General features: G+C 42.0%; 1 protein-coding gene across 7 annotated transcripts in view; it reads right to left on the minus strand.

Annotated features, from left to right (window-relative positions):
- TRIM9 (tripartite motif containing 9) overlaps nt 1-23,704 on the minus strand; it is a 117,692-nt gene that overhangs the window by 41,366 nt on the left and 52,622 nt on the right. For all 7 annotated transcript variants that reach the window (XM_061430966.1, XM_061430963.1, XM_061430967.1 and 4 more), the window contains exons 2-3: nt 14,937-15,032; nt 12,359-12,481 (exon numbers count right to left, since the gene is read on the minus strand). In XM_061430966.1, the coding sequence (XP_061286950.1) occupies nt 12,359-12,481; nt 14,937-15,032 (219 nt within the window). The remainder of the gene's footprint in view (nt 1-12,358; nt 12,482-14,936; nt 15,033-23,704) is intronic.

A 23,704-nucleotide genomic window follows, 5' to 3' on the forward strand; every position in this document is an offset into this window, starting at 1 on the left:
TGGAAAAGACTCTGATGCTGGGAGGGATTGGGGGCAGGAGGAGAAGGGGACGACAGAGGATGAGATGGCTGGATGGCATCATTGACTCGATGGACCTGAGTCTGAGTGAACTCAAGGAGTTGGTGATGGACAGGGAGGCCTGGCGTGCTGCGATTCATGGGGTCACAAAGAGTCAGACACGACTGAGCAACTGAACTGAATGACTCATAGGGCTTACCTGGTGGCTCAGAAGGTAAAAAAGCTGCCTGCAATGTGGGAGAACTGGGTTTGATCCCTGGGTTGGGAAGATCCCCTGGAGAAGGCAGGGGAACCCATTCAATTATTCTTGCCTGGAGAATCTGCACGGACAGAGGAGCCTGGCAGTCTGCAGTCCATGGGGTTGCAAAGAGTCGGATATGACTGAGCAACTAAGCACAGCACAATGACTCATAATCTTGAGCATCTTTTCATGTACTTATTGTATATCTTCTTTGACAAAAAGTCTGTTCAAGTCATTTGCCCATTTTGAAATTGGGTTGTTTGTTTTTGACAATAAGAATTTGCAAATTTTCATGAAGTCCAATTTGCCTACTTTTTCTTTTGTTGCCTATGTCTTTGATGCCATATCCAAGAAATCATTGCCAAACCCAGTGTCATGAAGCATTTGCCCTATGTTTTCATCTAAGAGTTTTATAGTTCCAGTTCTTACTTTTCAGTCTTTGATTCACTTCAGGTTAATTTTTGTACATGGCTTTCGGTAACTGTCCAACTTCATTCTTTTGCATGAAGATAGTTTCCCACCATCATTTGTTACTAAACCCACCTTTTCCCCATTGCATAGTCTTGGAAGCTTTGTCAAAAATCACTTGACCATGTATGTGAGAATTCACTTCTGGGCTTTATTCGATTTCCAGTGGTCTTCTGTCTATCTTTATGCTAGTACAGTATTCTGTAGCTTTGTAGTGCATTTTGTAATCAGGAAGTGTGAGAACTCCAATTCTGCCCTTCTTTTTCAAGCTTGTTTTGGCTATTTGGAGTCTCCTAATATTTTGACAGATGATTTGTTGTTGCTTTTTAAAATAAAAAATAAAATGTAGGATTTAAAATCTCTTTATTGGATTTGGTGAAAGAAACCACCTTTGATGTGAAGATTGTTTTGTGATTTTGATTGGGGGAAAACATCACTTTTAAATTCACTGGTTGATTTATTTTCTCCTAACATCTAGTATGTTTCTGTCAAACTAACACCATTGTCTATTGGTCTGGGCTCAAGTGATGCAAATTATTATATTATATTTTCATTTTATTATTTTACTTTAATATCAGGAGGTAAAGAAAAGTTAAGTTTCTGCTTCTTGGGGAAAAAGAAAACATCCGTAAGTTAAGCACTTAAAAAAATGCAATGCAGGGGACCTACAGCTATTATACTACTCATCTCTGCTATATGACGCTTGACTAAATTGTTCCCAGAAAGTGTTTTTACATTTCAACAGCCAGTGCCTCAATGCTGCTAGGTAGCAGAAACCTCAGCAGTCACCTTTCACTGTCCCAGTGGCATTTGCCCTAGGACTATATAGAAGTGACTGGTACTAAAATTCCGAATAACAAGCACAGGCTGGATCTGAGCACTACAACCCAAAGTAAGCCTCCTTTTGAGGCAAAAAAGACTGAACTGTGTTTACTTGCCAGAACGTTCAGCTCAATGATAATTTTATGACCAAAATGTGCTGAAATAAATATATTACTCAGGCCTCATAAAATTCTATGTCTGCCTCTATAAATTTCCTTCTTAAGCAAGGTTTATTTGGTGCCAAAGGAGCTGTGGGAGTGTTGAGGGCTCTGATTACTCTTAAGAAGCTTCATTGTTGTGCTGCCAAAGAGTCTGTGAGTTTCAGGGGTGTTTGCTGTTGGCTGTTGTATTCCATGGTTCAAGCTTCTTGGAAGGACTCAATATCCTGCTTGGCTCGCAACTCCCACTGTTGCTACAGTGCATGCTGGTCCATTTTTAAAACATTTTAATCAAACATTTTGCTATGATCACAGTAACCTGTGATAAAATTCACTATTAAAAATGAATCGGTGTGTTCCCAGAAGTGGCATTTTTGGGTGTTTTATAATTAACTTTTAGTTTCTCAATTAATCTAGCAAGATTTACCATATTATGGAAATCAGCCAGATAATTGAATCTTTTAAGAGTATAAATTTTTTTTTTCTGTGAGTGTCTTCATTCAGCTTTCTTACTTGCTACCTTCTTCACTCTGTGTTATTTCTACTCCTTATTAGTACTATTTACTTCTACATTATATGTTTTTTAATGAAAAACAATTCATAGGAAGTCAGACCATGTCACTTTTTCTTTGAGTTCTATATTTTTTTGCAGTGGCTCTGATGCTCTGGAGAAACCCTTGGCACCGTGTTTTCAGCTGGCTGGATATAAGGAGTTTCTAAGGAAATGTACATGTTGCAGGAGTGACATGAATCAGTTCAGTTCAGTTCAGTCACTCAGTCTTGTCTGACTCTTTGCGACCCCATGAATCACAGTATGCCAGGCCTCCCTGTCCATCACCAACTCCCGGAGTTCACCCAAACTCATGTGCGTCGAGTCGGTGATGCCATCCAGCCATCTCATCCTCTGTCGTCCCCTTCTCCTCCTGCCCCCAATCCCTCCCAGCATCAGAGTCTTTTCCAATGAGTCAACTCTTCGCATGAGGTGGCCAAAGTACTGGAGTTTCAGCCTCAGAATCAGTCTTTCCAATGAACGTCCAGGACTGGTCTCCTTTAGGATGGACTGGGTGGATCTCCTTGTAGTCCAAGGGACTCTCAAGAGTCTTCTCCAACACCACACTTCAAAAGCATCAATTCTTCGGCGTTCAGCTTTCTTCATAGTCCAACTCTCACATCCACACATGACCACTGGAAAAACCATAACTTTGACTAGACGGACCTTTGTTGGCAAAGTAATGTCTCTGCTTTGAATATGCTGCCTAGGTTGGTCATAACTTTCCTTCCAAGAGGTAAGCATCTTTTAATTTCATGGCTGCAGTCACCATCTGCAGTGATTTTGGAGCCCAGAAAAATAAAGTCAGCCACTGTTTCCACTGTTTCCCCACCTATTTGCCATGAAGTGATGGGATCAGATGCCATGATCTTAGTTTTTTGAATGTTGAGCTTTAAGCCAACTTTTTCACTCTCTTTCACTTTCATCAAGAGGCTCTTTAGCTCTTCTTCACTTTCTGCCATAAGGGTGGTGTCATCTGCATATCTGAGGTTATTGATATTTCTCCCAGCAATCTTGATTCCAGCTTGTGCTTCTTCCAGCCCAGCGTTTCTCATGATGTATTCTGTATATAAGTTAAATAAGCAGGGTGACAATATACAGCCTTGACGTACTCCTTTTCCTATTTGGAACCAGGCTGTTTTTCCACGTCCAGTTCTAACTGTTGCTTCCTGACCTGCATATAGGTTTGTCAAGAGGCAGGTCAGGTGGTCTGGTATTCCCATCTCTTTCAGAATTTTCCACAATTTATTGTGATCCACACAGTCAAAAGCTTTGGCATAGTCAATAAAGCAGAAATAGCAACTAGGAAATAGTCCTCCAGTCTTCATGTGTATTAAGGCCTAAACCAGCTCTTAGAGGACAGTTAATTAATGTGTGGTCCATGGTTTCAGAGAGGGCCTTCAATATTTTATCAGCAGTCACCATCTGTTTTGGATGGCAATCCTATTGATCACTTGAAGAGTTTTATTTTGTTAAGTGGCAAATTTATGAAGGTCATTTTTGGGGGGTCAGGATATGATACTGTACCTATTTGGAAAAGGAGAATTTGAGAACAGACTGTATGTCTCTTTGAATGCTTAGACTTTATAGTAGCAGAGAGTAACCCATGACAGCTTATATAGTACAAATGTGATCTACAACTGTATTTTCCACTGCATCTTGAACAGGTCAGTCTCCCGTCATTCAGCTCAGGTGATACAAAGAGCAGCTAGAACTGGGATTAATTAAGGGGGATTTCATTATTTTATCCAAATTTCATCTGTCCATCTTACATGTGGCTCTTTAAAATTTTTTCTTCAAATCTTCTTTTTAATAAATACTTTTCTCATAGTATTTTCTCTTATCATGGGGTCTGGAGAGAGATCACTGATGAATTTTTAGTCTAAGTAAATACTAACATTCTCTTAATATTTCAGGACATTCTTTCTTAATATATATTCCCATCACTGTTTAAAACAATTTCCTCTAAGTATAATGCAATCCTCTTTTTGTTTTTCTAAGATATAAGTACTTTCAAGAAAAAAACTTGAATTTATTCTACACAGGTCCCTTTGGTCAGTGGGGATAGTTTTCTCTGTGTTCCACAAGGTCCTGTTGCAAGATGACTAACTGATACTTGCAATTGACTCACTGGTGATTTTTGGTGAAGTACTTTGATCAATAGACTCATCTAGTAAAATAAATAATTCTCTTGATTTTCCCCTAGAGTAAAATATTATCTCCTATATTATCATTACGTTCATTGAAACTTAGGGACACTTAAATTAATGAAGAGCATTTTAAATTTTTTACATGCCACCATTCTCCCACATGGCTTATGGAAATATGCAAAGGTTTCTTCCATTTTCTTGATAACCGTCTTCTGTAGTAGTATTATTAATTTAACCACCTCAGCGACTAGTCATTTCAAAGACAAATCTGATGCTTTGAGTTTTAATCCATAAAAGGATCATTAGGCCTATTAAGCAAATAAAACACATGCCTGTTTTTTGTAAGGCTTGAGATTTTAACAGTAAAACTGTGAACTTTCTGTCTCAGAAGTGTGAATAACAAGAACCTCATCAATAAGCATTGAGTGGAATATCCAAAGTATGCTCTTAGTGCATAGAATACTGTATCCTTGTACAGAGAAGTTAATGAAGGAAGAAATGCAAGCCATTTAGAGAGAGAAGCATCCTGATGTGGCCCCACCCACATAGGAGAACATTTATCATTTACCGCTTCCCATAATACAAGTGTTGCATCCAGTATGGTGGTGTTTTGTAGGATGTGAGAAACGGTGGATTAGCCCATCATCTGTGAAGTATGCTTTAAGTGCCTTCTGGAGCTAAGTGTGTCTTTCATATATGGACTCAGGCAAAGTACATTCCAGAAGTTCTGTGACTGCCCTTCACTGTCATTACCAGAGTGGGTCGAGGGTGTTCAAAGGCATGTCCCTGAACTGTGGTGAGCTCCAGGTGTATGCGGAGGCATCCTGGTGATTCCACGGGCAACTTGGGCACTCTGTTTCTTACAGGCCCTCTATGGCTTTTGCTTCTACATGTGGGAAGCAGAGGACCATGGAATTTGCCAAATGAATTCCCAACTAATGATAGGCTTATCATCAATAATAACTGTGGTTAAATTATTAGAGTTGGCCCCCAAAAAACTTCTGCTGAGGGCAGTCAAAAATTTTAAGTGTTCAAGTATGCCTGAATTTTTTCAAAGTCTTCACTGTAAAGAACTAATGGAACATCTTGCCAGTAGTTTTATTGTAATTGAGTGGACTTTTTAGTTTGTTGCTTTTCTTTCTAGTAATGACTATAACAGTTAAATCCTACCTAATTATTTTTAAATTCTTTGTGAGCTTGGGCAGATCTTTCCTTCCCTTCTACCCCTCTTCCTCCCGCCTCCCTCCCGTTTTCCTTTCCTTCCTTCTTCCTTCTCTCTTTCCCTCTAAACCTGATCAAAGGTTTATTTACCTATTATGAAGCATTGACAAAACGGCTAAAGTAAGCTGATAATGCTGCTAAATCGCTTCAGTCGTGTCCGACTCTGTGTGACCCCATAGACGGCAGCCCAGCAGGCTTCCTGTCCCTGGGATTCTCCAGGCAAGAACACCGGAGTGGGTTGCCATTTCCTTCTCCAATGCATGAAAGTGAAAAGTGAAAGTGAAGTCGCTCAGTCGTGTCTGACTCTTAGCGACCCCATGGACTGCAGCCTACTGGGCTCCTCCATCCATGGGATTTTCTAGGCAAAAGCTGATAATATCCCTAGTGTAAATCTGTACTCTTAATAATATGCCCATACGATTAATTCTTTTTTTTTTGCTAACATAATGGGAACAAACAGCCAATACATGGTAAATAATAACGAAGATAATAATGACAATCATGATAATGAGTCTAACAAAACCCAATTGGATTCAAAATCAAGCATTCTATAGACAATTACAATTGGGACATGAAGGCTCTCTATAAAAGTGGAAGCTCTAATAAGCAGTCAGTTTTATCATTTTTATCATTATCCCTCAGCATTCTCACTGAGTAATGTCACTGGTATGTTAATTTACCAACCACACATGGAAATTAAAGATTAGATTTTTTTCAGAATGTATTTGAATAACTATAACTATTTTTTTTTTCTTTAAGAGGATCTAGACTTGCAAGGGGACCAAGAAGACATCCATCACTTAGTACTATTCAACACACAAATTCATTCTAAAATATTGGAGAAAGAACACTTGTAAGATGATTGTGGAGTTATTTCAAATCTGAATGTTACATAAATAAAAATAATTCTCAGATATTTCTTTGGGCTTATCAAAAGAAAAATGACATTTGTAAAGTTCCTGAAAAGAGCACAGATCCCATTAATGGCACTTTTAAAATGTTGACACAAATTCCCTGTGAGGATCACAGACAATGAGGATATTTTAAAGCCTTATTTAGCCAAGGAAGACCTGGGAAGGATGTTGACACAACACACACACTTCAGACATGAAACCTAGGGGCCCAGCTGCCTCTGCTGATAGAGGGAATATTGTCCAAGGCATTAAATGTGATTTAGTAATAGTTTTTGAAAGCTCAAAAAGCATTTTTTCCCTCCAGTAGCTTTCTGACATTTGATTAGTTTATCATATCCTGAAAATTTAGGTATTTGGCTCCCAGTGTTTTTTCAAACCACAGAATAGTATTACTGTAATTTAGACAGTGTTCCTAATATAAGGTCACATCTGTATATGCCTCAAAGTCTTGTTTTTAGCTTTTAAAAATAGCTAACTTAGTGTACTATTTTGTGTGGTAATGAATTATACTCAAGTCACCATTCCTAGGTTCAGAGATAATTAATCACACTAGGTTAATTCTGCAATAGGAACTCTGGTATTATGGAAAATACCAGGAGCACTTACTTCCTCCGTGTTCTGAGTAAGACTATATTTCCAGTCTTCCAGTGACTGCTGTTCAGTTTCTAAGTCGTGTCCAACTCTTTGTGACCCCATGGACTGCAGCACATCAGGCTTCTCTGTCCTTTACTATCTCCCGGAATTTGTTCACACTTATGTCCACTGAGCCAATGATGCCATACAACCATCTCATCCTCCGTTGCCCCTTTCTCCTCCTGCCCTCAGTCTTTCCCATCATCGGGGTCTTTTCTGGGAAAGATATCCAGTGATAACAACAACAATAAAGCTCACATTCTGAGTACTGTGCTTTAAGGGCTTTACAATACCCTAGGTGGTGCTGACCACGTCTAGTCCTATTTTCCACACAGGTGGAAGAAATGGAGCTGTAGACGTGTCCATGGTTAGAGACCCAGCAAGTGATACAGTGTTCACATCCCGTTCTCTTATGACCCAGAATCTGGGCTCCTCACCACACGGCTCCATCTTGCCTCAGAACCAGAACTGCTCCATCTGCTCAAGCAATCGGTTCTTTCAGAGAGGAGCCTGAGTGGATTATAAAGACTGTCTTTATGCACATGGCTTTCCAGCTCCCCTAGCCTTTTGGATGGTTCAAGAAGAGAAAGTTGCCAGAAAAACACACACACAACTCTCCTCTTTGTCAGCAAAAAGCAGGCCCCCAGAGAACTCTGCCAAAGGGAAGCGGAAGACCATAAGATTATCCCCTCCGGACTGTGAGTGATGGGCTAGCCAACAAAGACAAAAAGAAGTACTGTGCCTGGCAAGTGATGTCTATAAAAGGCCAGTCTTTTCTCACAAATCTGAGTAGCAACTGAAGTGACAAGAAAGGAAAGAGGCAGGAGGAGAAAAGCAGAGGGAGGGAGATGTGGAGGCTGGCATCAGCAGTCACGGTGACGGCCGCACTGCCTGTTTTTAGAAGCAGTGACAGATACAATCAGCTGAAAACAGCAGAGAAACAAATCACAGAAGGCAGAAGACAGAACAGCTTTGCTGCTGTGGGAGACAACCAGCCACCTGTCTCTGGTTTCTGTCGCCCTTTGGGATCTAGGGCAGGGAACTCCACCCTAGGCAGGGTGGAATGAGGGCAGGCAGCTGCCTCTGCTCAGAGGTCCCTGACCATGCAGGCCACCAGCACTGATGGACCTACACTGGCCACGGGGTCCCCGCAATGCGTTACAGCTGTCCCTGAATCATCTCCACCTGCATCCATGGCACAGCCTAGGCTGGTGGCTTTCATGCCCCTCTGTACTTTTTGATTCGGATAAATGGTGTTTCCTCAGTCCTGGCTCCCCGCATCTATCTAGATCGTTGCCCTTACATCTCTCCTGTAGAGAAAACCAGGAGTCACCACTGTAGTCCCCCTGTGACTTAACACAAACTGTTAACCGTGTTCTGTTTAAAGATGTCAGGGAAGCATCTGCTGTGCTTCACAAAAGAGATGCCCTTTAACAAAAAAGTTAAAACTTTATGGCTACACATTAAAACGGCTGGTCCACTATCAGAGGGAAAATCCCAGCTGTCCGGCTCATTACCCGTAGACAGCTGTGAGTTTAGATACTGTCTGTGGTTCAAATGACATTTTAAGTTCCACTGTAACAATAAAGGTTCTGGGTTTCTGAAAGGTGCTAAAATGAAGGGCTGTAGTGATCATCTTTTTAGTAATGTCAGAGCAGGTGATGGAAACAGAAAACACCCATCGGTCCCTATGACTAACTGCATAGAGCAAGACTAGGGTGCACAGTGCTGACCACCCTCTTCTTCCCTCATAGCCTGGCCACTTCCCGCAGGCAAGAATGCACACCACCATCAACACATGTCTCCCAAAGTTTGGGCTCCTCCAATGCCTGCTTTTCCATGATGCTCTCTGTGACCCCTTCAGCTGGAAGTAACTTTGCCCTTCTCACAGCTCTAATGACATGGACAACCTTCTCCTGGAAACTTGCTCTCTATCTGTGCTGGAGTCATTTGTGGGTGTGACTGATCTCATCCACAGGACTGTTGCTGCTGCTGCTGCTAAGTCACTTCAGTTGTGTCTGACTCTGTGCGACCCCATGGACGGCAGCCCACCAGGCTCCCCCATCCCTGGGATTCTCCAGGCAAGAACACTGGAGTGGGTTGCCATTTCCTTCTCCAAAGCATGAAAGTGAAAAGTGGAAGTGAAGTCGCTCAGTCGTGTCTGACTTAGTGACCCCATGGACTGTAGCCCACCAGGCTCCTCTGTCCATGGGATTTTCCAGGCAAGAGTACTGGAGTGGGGCGCCATCGCCTTCTCCCATCCACAGGACTGGAAGCCCCTAATTCTGAGTCACCGTCGTGTCCTTCTTCCCCTGCCCCAGAGCCCAGCACTCGGCTCCTAGCAGGTGTGCATTAGGTAGGTGCTGGCTGACTGGGGACAGGATTAGGCATGTCCCCACATGCCTTCTCTCTGCACTGTACTACCCTACAGCTGTAGGGTGCCATGGTCCAGAATCTGGACTCTGAAGCCAGGTTAACAGGACAGGAATTCTGGATCCCAGGACCAGTTCTCAATAGCATGGTGCCATGGTTTCCTCATCTCTAGAATGTTAATAGCAGTAATAATGACCTCCCAGAGTGGTGAGGAACAGAGGAGTTGATCCCTATAACACAACTAGTATATTGCTGCTGCAAAGGAAGTATCCCCAAATGTTAGCTCTTACTGCTATGAAAGCCAGTGCTTGGTCACCAAACATGCTCATTCTGTGTTGCTACCTGGTTAACTACAGAATCACAGTCCACAGTACTTCTAGATTTTAATTCGGATAAAAAATGGTGACTTCAGAAGAATTTTTCATTCAAGCCTCATCTGACTATCTTAGATGAATAGGCTTATGGCTTTAAATCCATCTCCCAGGTTGTTAGAGCTAAATGTACAAGGTTAACATCCACATAGCACAGCCTTCAGGAAACGTTTTTTCCTGAAGTATCTTTAATACTGCCTTACTTATCTCTCTCACATTTTAGGAATGACTATGTATGTTACCATGAAACACATCCCATGGTCCTTTATAGAATTCAAAAGAAAATAACTTGATCATAGACACTAAGGGACAGGAGCCTGGAAATTGATAAGCTAGAGAAGATCATTCAAGTAAAACTTGGCCTCATTGAGTACTTTATGAGACAAGTACCACACAGGTCATTGGAAGGGACAGGGAGGCTCCTGAGGAAAGCCCAGTGCTCCCTCCATTATCTGAAGTTCAGCGTGAAGCCTTCATGGGGCTGGGGTTGGTGTGATAACCCTTGGGGGCTTGTGTTCATTCTAAGACAAACCTGAGAAGGTCTTCCAGTTAGATTCACCATCAGGAAACAGCGACTGCCTCCCTGGAAGGAGCAGTAAGATCCCTAGCTTTGGTTCACTGTTCAAGCCCACGAACTAAGGCTCTCTCAATGTTCACTCCCTGTGTACTTTTCTTTCCTAGCTTCTGGTTCAGATTCCAACTTCAAGACATGCAATTTTCCTTAACAAAGAATCTGCTGAACCTCTCCATGATGCAACCGCTCTGTTTTGTCACATCAGGAACGCTCAAAGGGACATAGCCCCGAAGAGGTCAGGCCGGCCAACATGGCCCCAATACAGCACAAACAAGGTCAAGCCGACCAATGATATAGTACCAACAAGGTCAGGCTGGCCAACATGTCCCTGTACAGCACCAGCGAGGTCAGGCTGGCCAAATTCACTGTAGGGCCCAGCTCTCATGAGTCCATTCTAGCTTGGACCCCATGGTCACAGCTCAGCCTCCTGTCTGCCTCCATGACACAGGTAAATTCAGAGTGCCAGGTAGGTAAGTCACAAAGGCAGTGGAGAAAGGTTTCTATTCCAGCCACATTGCCCTGGTTTTGGGGAAGGGAAGAAGCCTGTATGCGGATCCAAATGTGTATTGGGGAACTGCAGGTGAGAAGCAGCAGAGGAGGGAACCTAAAGAAGTAAACTAGTGTTGGGGTTTCCCTTGCCTTTGGATAGAACTGTTAAGCTTCCTTGGGGAAATGCTTCTCTTTTCATGCTGCCTGGCTCCCCATCTTCACAGTGGAGTTCTCTGGGTCCTGAGTCTTGGAGCATGGTGGGCACAGATTAAGGACTAGGGGACTCCACTGCTCAGGACTCAACATTGCCATTTGCTGCACGTCTTGCTGAGCTCTCATGCCCCAGATAGCAACTGGTTTCTTGCCTTATTTCTAGTAACCGTGAACTGGGCACTGGCTCGGTCACCAAGCTTTAGCCCCAAATCTTGTAATGTCTGTTCTCTTAGTTTTTCATTTTGAAACTCTCCCTTGGTTCTCCTACTGGAATCCCACACTTTTAGAATGGAACCTCCTCTTTTTCTCCAGGGACTAAAGCCTGCTCCAAGCCTGCTGGGGACATCTGCTACTTCCTGGGCTGCTCACCAGCCACCAGCTCCTCCAAGGCTGTGTCTACTCTAAGCTGTACAGTATTGAAGCTCCCTGACACTGGTTGCCTGACCCCAGCAGAGAACCTAAGGTCAGACCTCACTTCTGCCTCCACCCCAACCACAGACCAGCACGGCACACTACCCACCCTCCACCCACTGGCAGCCACCCTGAAGCTTGCTGGGCATGCATGTGCTCCTTCTGGATACTTCTTGCTTCCTTCTGCTGGATGCTGCCCATCTATGTCTATCCAGCCTACTCTTACATGTTGTTGCCCTGCTCCAAGGGGGCAATAGATGGGGAAGCAGATGTCTCCGGGAGGACCAGTCCTCCTGCCAATAGGACCCCAGACCTGTGATCAATTGATTCACTGTGTGATGACCAAAGTCTGTACAGCTGTTCAGTTACATAGTTTGCTTCACAAGTGAAGACAATCTTGTTTGTTTTCTGAAAAGTACAGATTCCATTTCCCAATTGAAAAAATTGCCTCTGCATCATCATTCTGGTCATTCTGTTTAAAATTTCAACCCCCATTTACTTACTTATCTTGCCTTCTGTTTATTCCTTCTAGTAGAATATAAGCCCCATGAAAGCAGGGATTTGGATTTGTTTATTATGTTTGTACCCAGGGCAATTTCTGGCCTATAAAAGCCACTCAATGAGTATCAGTGATGTAAAGAAAGGAGTGAGTGCCGAGTGAAGGGGCCTGCCTGCTCCTCATTGGCCACCCCAGGCTGTGGGCATTCACCCAGAAGCCTGGTGCCCCGCCCCCCACAGGGTGCAGCGCTCACCTTCAGCTTATGCTCGTGCTCCTTGTTGACGCGGGCAAGCAGCTGGGCTTTCCTCCTGTTGAGGGCGTCAATGAGGGCATCACACTGCGCCACCAGGCAGGCCTCGAACTCCACGCTGTTCTCCTGTGTGAGCGAGCACAGTGTTCAGCGGCGAAGTGACCGCTTGCCTCGGGCTGCCAGAGACAGCAGAGCCCCAGTCCACTTGTGGGGGGAAGGCCCCGCTGAAGGGAAGGAAGAGGAGCCCTGCCCACAGTGCACACATGCATTTTATAAATAACAAAATAAATTTTATTCTGCAGTGATAGTGTTTCACTTTAGATTCAAAGAGGTAAATGTTACTTAATACATGTGTTTTTAGCAAGAGGAAATCATCTCTGCAATTTGAATTATATCAAGTAAAATAAAGTTTTAGTTTGTAGAGTTGAACATGAATTGCTTTGAGGGCTGGCATATGGCCAGCTGTGCATGGTGGAAGGTGGCATTCAGAAAGTCTGGTTGCCGGAGGGAGTCGGGTATTGTTGAGGCATGAGAGCGAAAGAATCACTGAATTTAGAGGCAGAAAGAAGAAAGCAGATGGCAATGGTCTTCAATATTAAACAATAATACAATGACAACAGAAGTTTAGACGAATAGTCATGGGCAAAACACTTGCTCCTTTCATTAAAAAAAGCAAGTAATAAGTGCAGGTAGACAGTGAAGAATCACCGGTATATGTAACAGGCATCAGCCTGCTGTGAAAGTCAGCTTGTGGGAGAACAGTAACCATGCTCTAAATGGATCATAACTTTCCCACGATGTTTAAACTGAATGCTGGATCTAAATTTTTTTTACATGCGTGTGCAGTCGCTCAGTCGTGTCCAACAGAGTGACCCTTTGGACTGAAGCCTGCCAGACTCCTCTGTTCATAGGATTTTTCAGGCAAGAATACTGAAGTGGGTTTCCATTTTCCTCCTCCAGGGGATCTTCTGGACCAAGGTATTGAACCTGATCTCCTGTGTCTCCTGTACTGCAGGCAGGTTCTTTATCCACTGAGCCATGCTACAGACATTTTTAAAAGCAATTCTCTCATTAAATTATAAGCATTCATTAGAGGTAATCCTTTCAATAAGTTATATATGTAGCTTTGATTCTCCAACCATAATCTGGAAAACAATTGTAATTTACAGCCAATGAGAGCTAAATACTTGTTACATGTACAGTAATAGCATTGAAAAAATAGTACTCAACTGAGTAAGCTGTAAAATTTGGGGGATTAGAAATGAAGGAACAGCTTAGCCTATCAAATTTAAATTAATTCTCAGTCATCCAGAACTGTGTCTCCTAATGTAAGGATCAGTAGTTAGGTATTAGGTCACTGTTTCAAATGCAAGGTCTTCTTTGTATAAGGCATGCATTTACAACTGCTTGAGCAATCACTTCTACAAATATTAAGTTTTGGCTTTCATAGTAATTTGCTTTTGAGTTCTCACAGAAGACTCCTGGAAATCATCACTGCAGAGCTCTCTAACCAAGCAGGTTATTATTGGTAGGGAGGGGGAAGCTGTTTCAGTAAAGGCTCTGATAGAGTAAAAGAAAGCTCTGCTCTAATGAAGAGGTGACGTGCAGGGGTGAGCCTGGGGCTGCACACTTTATGCCAGGAGCAAAGAAGGGACCAACTGATAAACTTTGTTGTTTTGGAAAGCAGAAGGAAATATACAACTGTTAGGTTGTTAACAGGGGCTTGCATGTCAACAAAGGGCAAAAAAAATCAGTGTGAGGTGCTCTACAAGGCTGGCTTACATTTAAAAAGCCATTTCTGCCTTGACATAGGTTAGATATTAACTCAGAAAGTCAAGCTACTGGAGGCCAGCGCTCGGGTTATTTCTGTGAGGCAAACCTGAAAATGTAAGAACATTAAACAGTGCAGAAGGTCATTATTTTAGCATTTCATGCAATTTAATGGTTTTTCCCCTTCAGCTCCAGTAGGAGTTCACAGGCTCTCAAATGCCAAGTGATTTGTTGGTTACTGTGTCCACATAAAGCAATCTGAAATTATAGTTACCATGGAATCATGGTTGAAAAATATTTAAGTATCTAGGTAGAGGAGAAGCATTATTATGGGATAGGAAGGAAGGAAAGAAAGACATAAAAAAGAGAAAATGTGACCTGTTTGTTACTATTAGATAAGATATAATTTTTGCAAGGTGCTTTGGGAACATATAGATTCAGAAAACTCAACAATAATGACTGAATCCACAAAGAAATAGACATCTTTCTGAATGCATGGCAGCAAAGAATTAGGAGCTCAGCGTGGAAGATGGGAACCTCTTGGAAACTGGGGTTATGTCCTTGGCTTGTTAGGGAAATGTAACCGTCTTGAGAAGGGGTATATTTGAAGTTGGTCTGTATGTGTGGTTGCATATATTAGAACAGAAAGAGCAGAAAAAAAATATGTAGGAAATTTCCTAGGAAACATAAAAATAAAAGATAAGACAAGTAAACACCCTCCCCCTCCCCCCCACCCCCCGCCGCCACATCCCAGGTACACAGTTACATCTTAGCACATGGCTTTGCTTTCTGCCTTGGTTGCTGCCAATACCTGGATCTGCTGGACCATGTTGCGCAGCTGTACCAGGAACTCCTTGGCTTCTTTGGCCCTGTCTGACAGCCCATTCAGCGCCTGGGAGAGCTGGCTCTGCAGAGACAAAGAAGGAAACCATAGAGTTCTCATTGCAGGAGGCAGCCATACAGGGTGGTTTTCATCCAAGAGCCCTCGCCCTTTCAGATTCCTCTTGTCTCAGCTGGGCCACTGAGCCAACACCTGTAACCTGAAGATTCTGGAAATAGCAGCATCCCTACTCCTTCTAGAGGCCCCTGAGGACTGTTTCCTCTGAGGCAGTGAAAACTTCTGGCTGCTATAGTCAAAGGCCCTTACCAGCTGGTATCTTCCTAGAAGCCCCTCATCTTATTAATTACTTAATTAATTCAATAATGGTTTATTTAACTTTAAATAAAAAAAAATAGTGATTCAGGTGATCTGATACTTATCAACACTATTTAGCCCAAAGTGCTACTGGGATGAAAGCAGAAAAAATGAAGAGTTAACAGGATGAGGGAAGGAAGGGTGAGAGCACCTGTGATGCCCGGGGTCACTTATATGTAATGGTGAATTCAAAGGGCAGGATGAGGCTCCTTCTCATCAACCTTCTCCCAAGCACATCTTCCTTCTCCCAAGCACAGCCCACCCCAGCTCCTCTCCACACTAGCCTCCTAAAGCAAGGTATACTTTCTTCTTCCTTTCCACACCGCACAGGGGACCCACAGCTGCTTGATGAGATCTAAGTGGAAGCTGGCTGGAGGCTGGAGGGCTGAGAAAGCTTCTGCTTTTCTGCTAACATGGGACCAGTGAGGCTGGTGCAGCCTCTTCCCTTTTCCTCCCAACTTTATGGCAGATGCTTTGGAACTCTCAAAAGCGAAGATCAACATGGGAAGGGAGGATGGTGAAAGGAGACAGTGCCAGGTTCCATCGGCGTCTTTTAGCATCTGAACCAACACTTGAAGTGTCCTACCACAGGCCTCTTGTTATGTGGGGGACAAGTTACCTCCTACAGTTTAATCCTTATACAGGAGCTCACCATTACTTGCAGTCATTACCACTGTACTTGATACAAAATCCTTCCCCTAGCAGCTGGGGCAACATCCCTCCTGGAAATTGCAAACTCCTTTCCCCACATCACCTTCTTTGAAAACTAATGCCTTTTCTCCTCCTTGCTAACACGATGCGTTATCCACTCATCTTTTTAGTAAAAGGGTGGAATCTTAAAATTGTATTTCTTGGTCATGTCGTGGTTTTTTGCTTATATGTGCATGACTAAATAGGAAGTCAGTCATTGAATCTCTTTAAAAATGTGCATGCTGCATGCCACTGTGGGGTGGGAGAGCACAGGCTTCAGAAGGGTTCAGATACTGTCCTTCCCTAAGCATGACCTTGAGAAAGTGACCTCTGTCAGAGTTACTCCAATGGAAAAAGTGGGAAAAATAATGTTTAGTGGTTGGATTATCGTGAGGGCTGATTACATTCATCAATGTGACGGCTCCTGCTAACAAAGAATCATGGTAAGGGAAACCACTCCAAACTCATAAATGGTGCCAGTGACTGGCTGTTCATATCTCACACATAGCTCTACCTCATCCATAAATAAGAATACTATGGTTTTTGGTGCTGTGAGCATTGCATGAGGTACTGTATATAAGCCCAGAACCCTGCTGGGACATGGTGCATGCTTAATAAATGTTGGCTGTTATTAACCTTTATTCATTTGTTCCTTCCTGCCCATAACCCTCTGTGGACTGACTAGGGTGGGATTTGCAGGGCAGATTCCTGGAACAGGATCTGTTGGAGGATACCCTTCATTGCTTGTACTTTGATTGAGGTACTCAGACTCCAGGAGTCTAAACCAAGACAGCCTAGGAAGAAAAGGAACAAAGTGAGCTTACAGTTGCTGAAAGGGCTACTCAGTAATTGAATATTAGGTCCCAGCTGCACAATGTGCCGTGCTGTGCTTAGTCAGGTCTGACTCTTTGCAACCCCATGGACTGTAGCCCACCAGACTCCTCTGTCCATGGGGATTCTCCAAGCAAGAATACTGGACTGGGTTGCCATGCCCTCCTCCAGGGGATCTTGCCAACCCAGGGATTGAACCCAGATCTCCTGCACTGCAAGCTGATTCTTTTATCATCTGAGCCACAAAGGAAGCCCACGAATACTGGAGTGGTTATCCCTTCTCCAGGGGATTTTCCTGACCCAAGAATCGAACTGGGGTCTCCTGCACTGCAGATCAGAGAAGGCAATGGCAACCCACTCCAGTACTCTTGCCTGGAAAATCCCATGGATGGAGGGGCCTGGTGGGCTGCAGTCCATGGGGTTGCTAGGAGTCTGACACAACTGAGCGACTTCACTTTGACTTTTCACTTTCATGCATTAGAGAAGGAAATGGCAACCCACTCCAGTGTTCTTGCCTGGAGAATCCCAGGGACGGGGGAGCCTGGTGGGCTGCTGTCTATGGGGTCGCACAGAGTCAGACACGACTGAAGCGACTTAGCAGCAGCAGCAGCAGCACTGCAGATGGATTCTTTACCAGTAGAGCTACCAGGGAAGCCCCAGCTACACTATAACTTGGGGTAAAAATTTTCTTCTCAAGAACTTTTTCAGGAGCCCAAGGGACGAAGAGAGTCTCATTTGGAACAGAGGGCAATAGAATGACAATCATGTTCTAAAGGAGACATAATGTTATTGTGACTTTAGAATTCACTTTCCCTCTTTTCCTGAATGAGTCAGTTTGCTGGGCTACCACAGTTTTCTTTTCCCTTTATTGTAACCTATGCCTTAGTTATCACATTTGGAGGTTTGAGTAGAGAAGTCAAATTCATTCAACTACACAAAATTAGAGCCACCTGGTTTCTTATAGTCCAGCCTTGGAATTCAAGGCATCTGTATAATATAAGTTAGACCTGATGCCCAATAAGAATTGTTGATCAGGTGCTGGTACATATGTAGAAAAAAATTATACTATAGTAGACAAAGAGTGCTGGCCTCACCTACTCCCTGGGTTTTATAGCAAAGCAGTATGTAAACTGCAAAACTCAATTTATTTTCAGATTTCCTCCCTTTGTGTCTATATTCAGGCCTTCTTCCTGGCTAATGATTGTTCTGGTATTTGATCTGCATTATAAGATAAATATCTAGAAACTTTTCTCTTAAGCTTTGCCACCTTGTAGAAATGGAGCAGCAGACAATAAAAAATCCTGGAAACTATTTATCACTAGAAAATGCTCTTCTAAGGATTTATATGTGTATTGCTTTTATAGGACAGTCTTTTGATCATGTTTATAAGCCATATCTGATGTAAAAGAACATTATTATTTATTTATTTTGTTTCTCAGGAGCATTTAAATTCCTGCTCTATGCTAACAGAGATGTTCTATACTCAGGACCACAGAGCAGCCCTGTAAATTTATACCAGAACACAGAAGATGCAAATATTTAGTGTGTTTTCGGCTGTATATGTAGCCATCAGAAGCTATCTGTAATGCCTAAGCAATGTGTCTTGGATATTTGTTTTCTGATTTACTGAAAAGGTATCATGATCAGAAAGTGAATGGGAGTAGGAAAATGATGTAGCCAAAGAAGCACTGACAGATTTCCAGTCCAGAGCTCTGAGCATGCTTGGAATAACCAAGATCGCCCAGAAAGATGGCAAGTTGTTCTGAGCTTGGAGGAGAGAAACAAAGAACTCCACCCCTTCCCTCCTTCTCTCCTGCTTTCCCCTTCCAACTTCTCCTCTGACTGGCTAGCCTAGCCTCCCAAAGGAGTATATGTTAAAAGAGATTGGAGCTCAACCTGGGAGCCCCTGTGGAGCACGTCTCAGAACCACAATCACTTAGGCTCAGGAAACAGGTAATGAATTCAGTGCATGTGCCCAGCTGCCAAGCTTTCCCAGACAGAAAACCACGTCTTCTTTCCTTTTCCTGCCGTGAACATTATTCATGTCATTTCCCCCCTCAGTTTATTAATACTATGAATACTGGATGGAGACAAATTAGAACAAATGAAAGGAAACTTCCTAGCTGTCTAGGATCTGAAACTACAGGCACGAGATGGGTCACAAAGAGTCAATCAAGAATCATACAAAATAGGTGAGGTGGCAGACACACAAAGGCAGCTTGGTGGCCCCCAAAACAACCTTGCTCCTTCCCTGGGCAGCTCCGACACAGCGCACCCTGCTGCAGACTGTGGCCCAGCCTCCTGCTTCCTGGGTACCAAGGTCAACACAAAACACAAAAATGAGGATCAATGCAATGCTATTCTGAAGGAAAGTACTCCCTCCCAGAAAATAACAATTCTTCTTGAAGAATACTGATTTTTGAGTCTTACTACATTATTGATATTATATAATTAAAAAGTAAAAACAAGAAACTCAAATGTTGTCAACATATAGGTCATTTCTTAAATACCAGGGATCTTGATGAGTGCTTTTAACAGATGTCCTATTCAACTCCAATCACTCCCCTGCCAGTTTGCAGAGGCTCAGAGGTCTGGATACTCCTGAGTTAGGGTTTTGCCACTCACATATGGAAGAGCCAGAACCCCATGGTTGGAGACTGGCTGGGACCCTCTTGCCTTGATTTGAGAACAATCCCGAAAGGTCATCCCAGCTCCAGAACTCCCTGCAGGAATTGGCTGAGGCCCTGCAGGTCAACTCCTCCCTCTGCTCAGTTCTGGTCATCTCACTTCCTTGTAGATGGATCTATGGAGACCACTGAGCAACTAACTATCGCTATTCAGCTCTCCAAATCTGTGTCCAAGGCATCCCATCTGATAAACAATTTTCTAGCCTTCAGTTTCTTCATCTGCAATATGTGGTTAATAGCAGTATCTGTATCATAGGATGGGGGAGATTGGTGAGACTTATGTACTATATAAAGTTCTATACAACACATGGCATATTGTAAGCATTTAATAAGTAGTAAGTTTTTACAATGAGAATTATGTTAAAATACACATACATAAGTCATTAAAATATTTAGTCATGTCACATGTCCCAGTTTGGGGTTTGGTCAATTCCAGTTATCCAGACAGCGGGGAATATTGTAGCATCCACAGTTGTTTGTTCCCTGCCCATCCTTGCCCCAGGCCTTGGAGGACCTCCTGTAGATGGAGCATGTGTCCTGCATGTGTCCCTGCCATGTCACCCTTGGCCATGTGATTTACTTTAACCTGAAGAGGCCTTGTGAATTTCTGCCAGCTTTTTTCCTCTTCCTCTTTGTCACACAGACCCAGGGGTACACTGATGAACTGGCCCTCATAAAACAAAAACAAAAGAATTTTGATTGGTAGTGTCTGCCAATTCCCATGGTTCATATACCATGTGTTGATTTTAGGTCACCAACATGGCATCACTGAACATAGCTGGGGAGAGATGTGCATCATCAACTCTTTAGAGCTCGGGCTGTTATGAGCCAGGTCAGAATGCCACAGGGCACATCCCATATGGTGGCTGGGGGCCTTAGAAAGAAGATATGTAGAATGGAACTTGAGACTATTTCCCATGATATAATATGAGCCAGAAATCAATCTTTGGTTTATAAGCCACTGAGATTTGGGGACTTGTTTGTTATTGCAGCAAAACTAACTAATACAGATAGCAATGATAATTTTCCATTCATGATTTTAATTTAATCAACCTCCCATTTTACCATGGACCAGTCACAGTGATTCATGCCAGGAAAATGATGATAAAGGAGACAAAATCCCTCCTTCAAGGAACTGTCACTGCATTGCAAATACCACCATTCTGATCTTAATAATATCACATTTAAAGGTTCTCTCCCATAGGCTTTCTAATGAAGCAGAGGAAGACTAGAATATTCTAACGACTAACAACAGAAATGTAGCCTTTTCACTTATAAGGGAAAATGAAAAGCGTCTGCTTTCCTAGCAAGACTCAGCCAGTTCTGGCCGGAGTTTGAATTTCAGAGATAATCTACACGGCCTCTATCCACCAAACTTCAAATATTTCTCCATCTTAGACAGAAAACTCTCAAAATGGAGATGCAAATCAACATGGCAGGTTTTTTTCAGCAATGAAATAGAGGAGCCATTTCTTGCCTCAGAGCAGAGCAAAATAAACTGTTGCCTCACCCCAATGTTCATAGTTTCTTGGTGGAAATTGATTTGCCACATCTCTATGGTTTTTGCTTAGAGTGCTGGAAGCTGTGAAAGAATTCATGCAGCGACTGCTGTGACTGAAGGCTTGAAACTTTAATCAAGTGGCAGGCACACAGGCTGGAAGGTCAACACCACTCTGCTCATGGCTGAGTACGCCTTTCTGTGGATACTCTAGCCCGCCACAGGCGTGTTGTCAGGCAGTTACTAGGTATTTACACCCGAGGATCAAAAATACGCCTTCCTTGGGCTAAGTCTTTGTGCAAATATTGGATTTTACATCCTGGAGATGGATTATAGGACAGCTCTCCTTTGTGTGTGTGTTGCCTTTGCTCCTAGGTAAATTCTAGGGCCCCAAACAGCAGACTCTGAGCCCTTTTCTAGAAAGCTGTATGGATCCCCCAGCTGTCTTCACATTCATTCTGTTCTGCTGTGTTCTTCTAAGTGGTGTTACAGCATTCTGCTTTGTCTGATGCTACCAGGGAACAGCTGAAGCAAAACAGAATGAGATCTATAAGTTTTCAGTTCTTAATAGTATTTAAATGTTCCAGATAGAAACTCTCAGTTCTACAATAAGGACTTTTCACTAAACAGTTTAAAACATGGTCTTAGAAATATATATGAAAAGGTAAAAAAAAAATCACTAAACTATTTTTCATATAGAAATGCTTTGTGCTTTTCAGAGACTGAATTGTTAGGTGCTCAAAAGAGGAATGACTTATTCTTTCAAGTTTCTTGGCAAGAGTAAGACTTTTATTTAAGAAATAACTTTTCCCACCTTATTTTAAAGGCAGAACATGTTCATTTCACAAAAATAAGAAAAATCAGAAAATTAAGAGACTTAGAAGAAGAAAAGGAAAACTTCAGTCTCACCAGAGACACACTACTTATTAATAGCCTTGATAATGAACTCTTGATGTTTATCTTTTAAAATTTTATACTCTCATAATCAAATATGTATGTCTCCATACAGTGTATATCAACAAAATGGACATCAGGTCATATACTCAACTGATGTCTTGAAATCTGTCCTTTTCATTTAATATGATATAAATATTTTTCCATCTGACTAAGTACTCTATTGCATATCTGACTAATAGCTGCTGCTGACACTAATCGCTAAAAAACACAAAACACTTTGGTAACATTTACTACATGGCAGGTAAAGCTTTATACATCTTAACTCATCTTTTTTAACAAAACAGCCCAGCAAAGGTAGATACTATTATTATTCATATTTTTTATAGGTGAGAGAATGAAGGCAAGGGAGGTTAATTGTCCAATGTCATAAAGTTGCTAAGAAGCAGAGCAGGGATTCAAACTTAGGAAGCCTGCAGTCAGAATCTGTGCTATTCACTGATAAACTGTAGGATAAGCCAGGGTGTAGGTACATCACAATTTATTTAAAGAATCTCCTATTTTAGCATACTTAGTTTGTTTCCATCTTGTTGCAAAGGGCTAAATGAAATTCAAACAGGAAATATGTGAATACATTCTTGATTATCCCCATTTCCAAAAGTGAAACTGCTTGATCTGCAAACTTTCCTAGAGAGTTTTAAAAATCATGTTATCAAAATGTCCCTTTATATAATCATCTAACTTACATTCCTGCTGAAGGTGATATATAGGCAGATATTCTTGCCTATATATCTCACTCCAAATATATCATTTGTATTTACCTTTGTAATCTGGTAGGCAAATAATGGAATCTCATTTTTTTAATCTGCATTTTAAAATTACCAGGATGGATGGGTGAGTTTTTTTTTTTTTTCCCCTTAAAAAGCTTCTTACTGATATTTTCCTACTTAAGGTGTAAGTCCCCACCGGTATTATTTGTGAATCCTTTAGTAGAGGTCCTAACCTATGGGGTGCTACCTAAGTATGTATTACATAAACTAGTTTCTTTCCACTGCTGATGACTACACAAGGCTGGCCTCACTGCACATATTTGCTTACCCAGAAAGCCTTAGGGATCCAAAACTGGACAGTGATCTGGAAAATTCAGGTGGTCCATTGAATAGGAAGTGAAATCATAGATTGTTATTAATAACTTGAGTAGATTATGGTCAGAATGTCTGATTCATAAGATCTCTACTGTTTTACATGTATAATTATTATTTTGTGGACAGATACAAGTACATGATAGCTTCTGATAAACAGGCAATGAGCATAAGAGAAGAATATATTCTCTTTTTGTGGGAGAGAATATATATAATACAAAAATGATATGTATAATATAAACATTTGCAACATATTTGTAAACACAATTTAACTTGTTAATTGCATTATTCAGATATCCTAAATTTTTATTTGTCTACTTGACTTACAATATTCTAAAACATACAAGTAATCAAATTTCCCACAAAGATTGTCTTTGATCCCATTCTCCTTTAGTATTGCTTTCTGTATTTGTGGCTCTGTTGTTTGTTAAATAATATTTATACCTTTTAACATTAGAGCTTATCCTTCTATGTTTCACTTAGTTCTTTTGATCTTGCGTTCCATTTCATCTGATATTGCTATATTTATACCCTCCTCTCTCTCATACAACTTTGCTCTTCTTTTATTTCAAAACTTTATTTGTTTTTAACTCAATCTGATTTTTTTTTCACTGTCATTGGGGAATTTGAGCTATTTACATT

Source organism: Bos javanicus, chromosome 10 (genome assembly GCF_032452875.1).
Source record: "Bos javanicus breed banteng chromosome 10, ARS-OSU_banteng_1.0, whole genome shotgun sequence".
Lineage (NCBI taxonomy): Eukaryota > Metazoa > Chordata > Mammalia > Artiodactyla > Bovidae > Bos > Bos javanicus.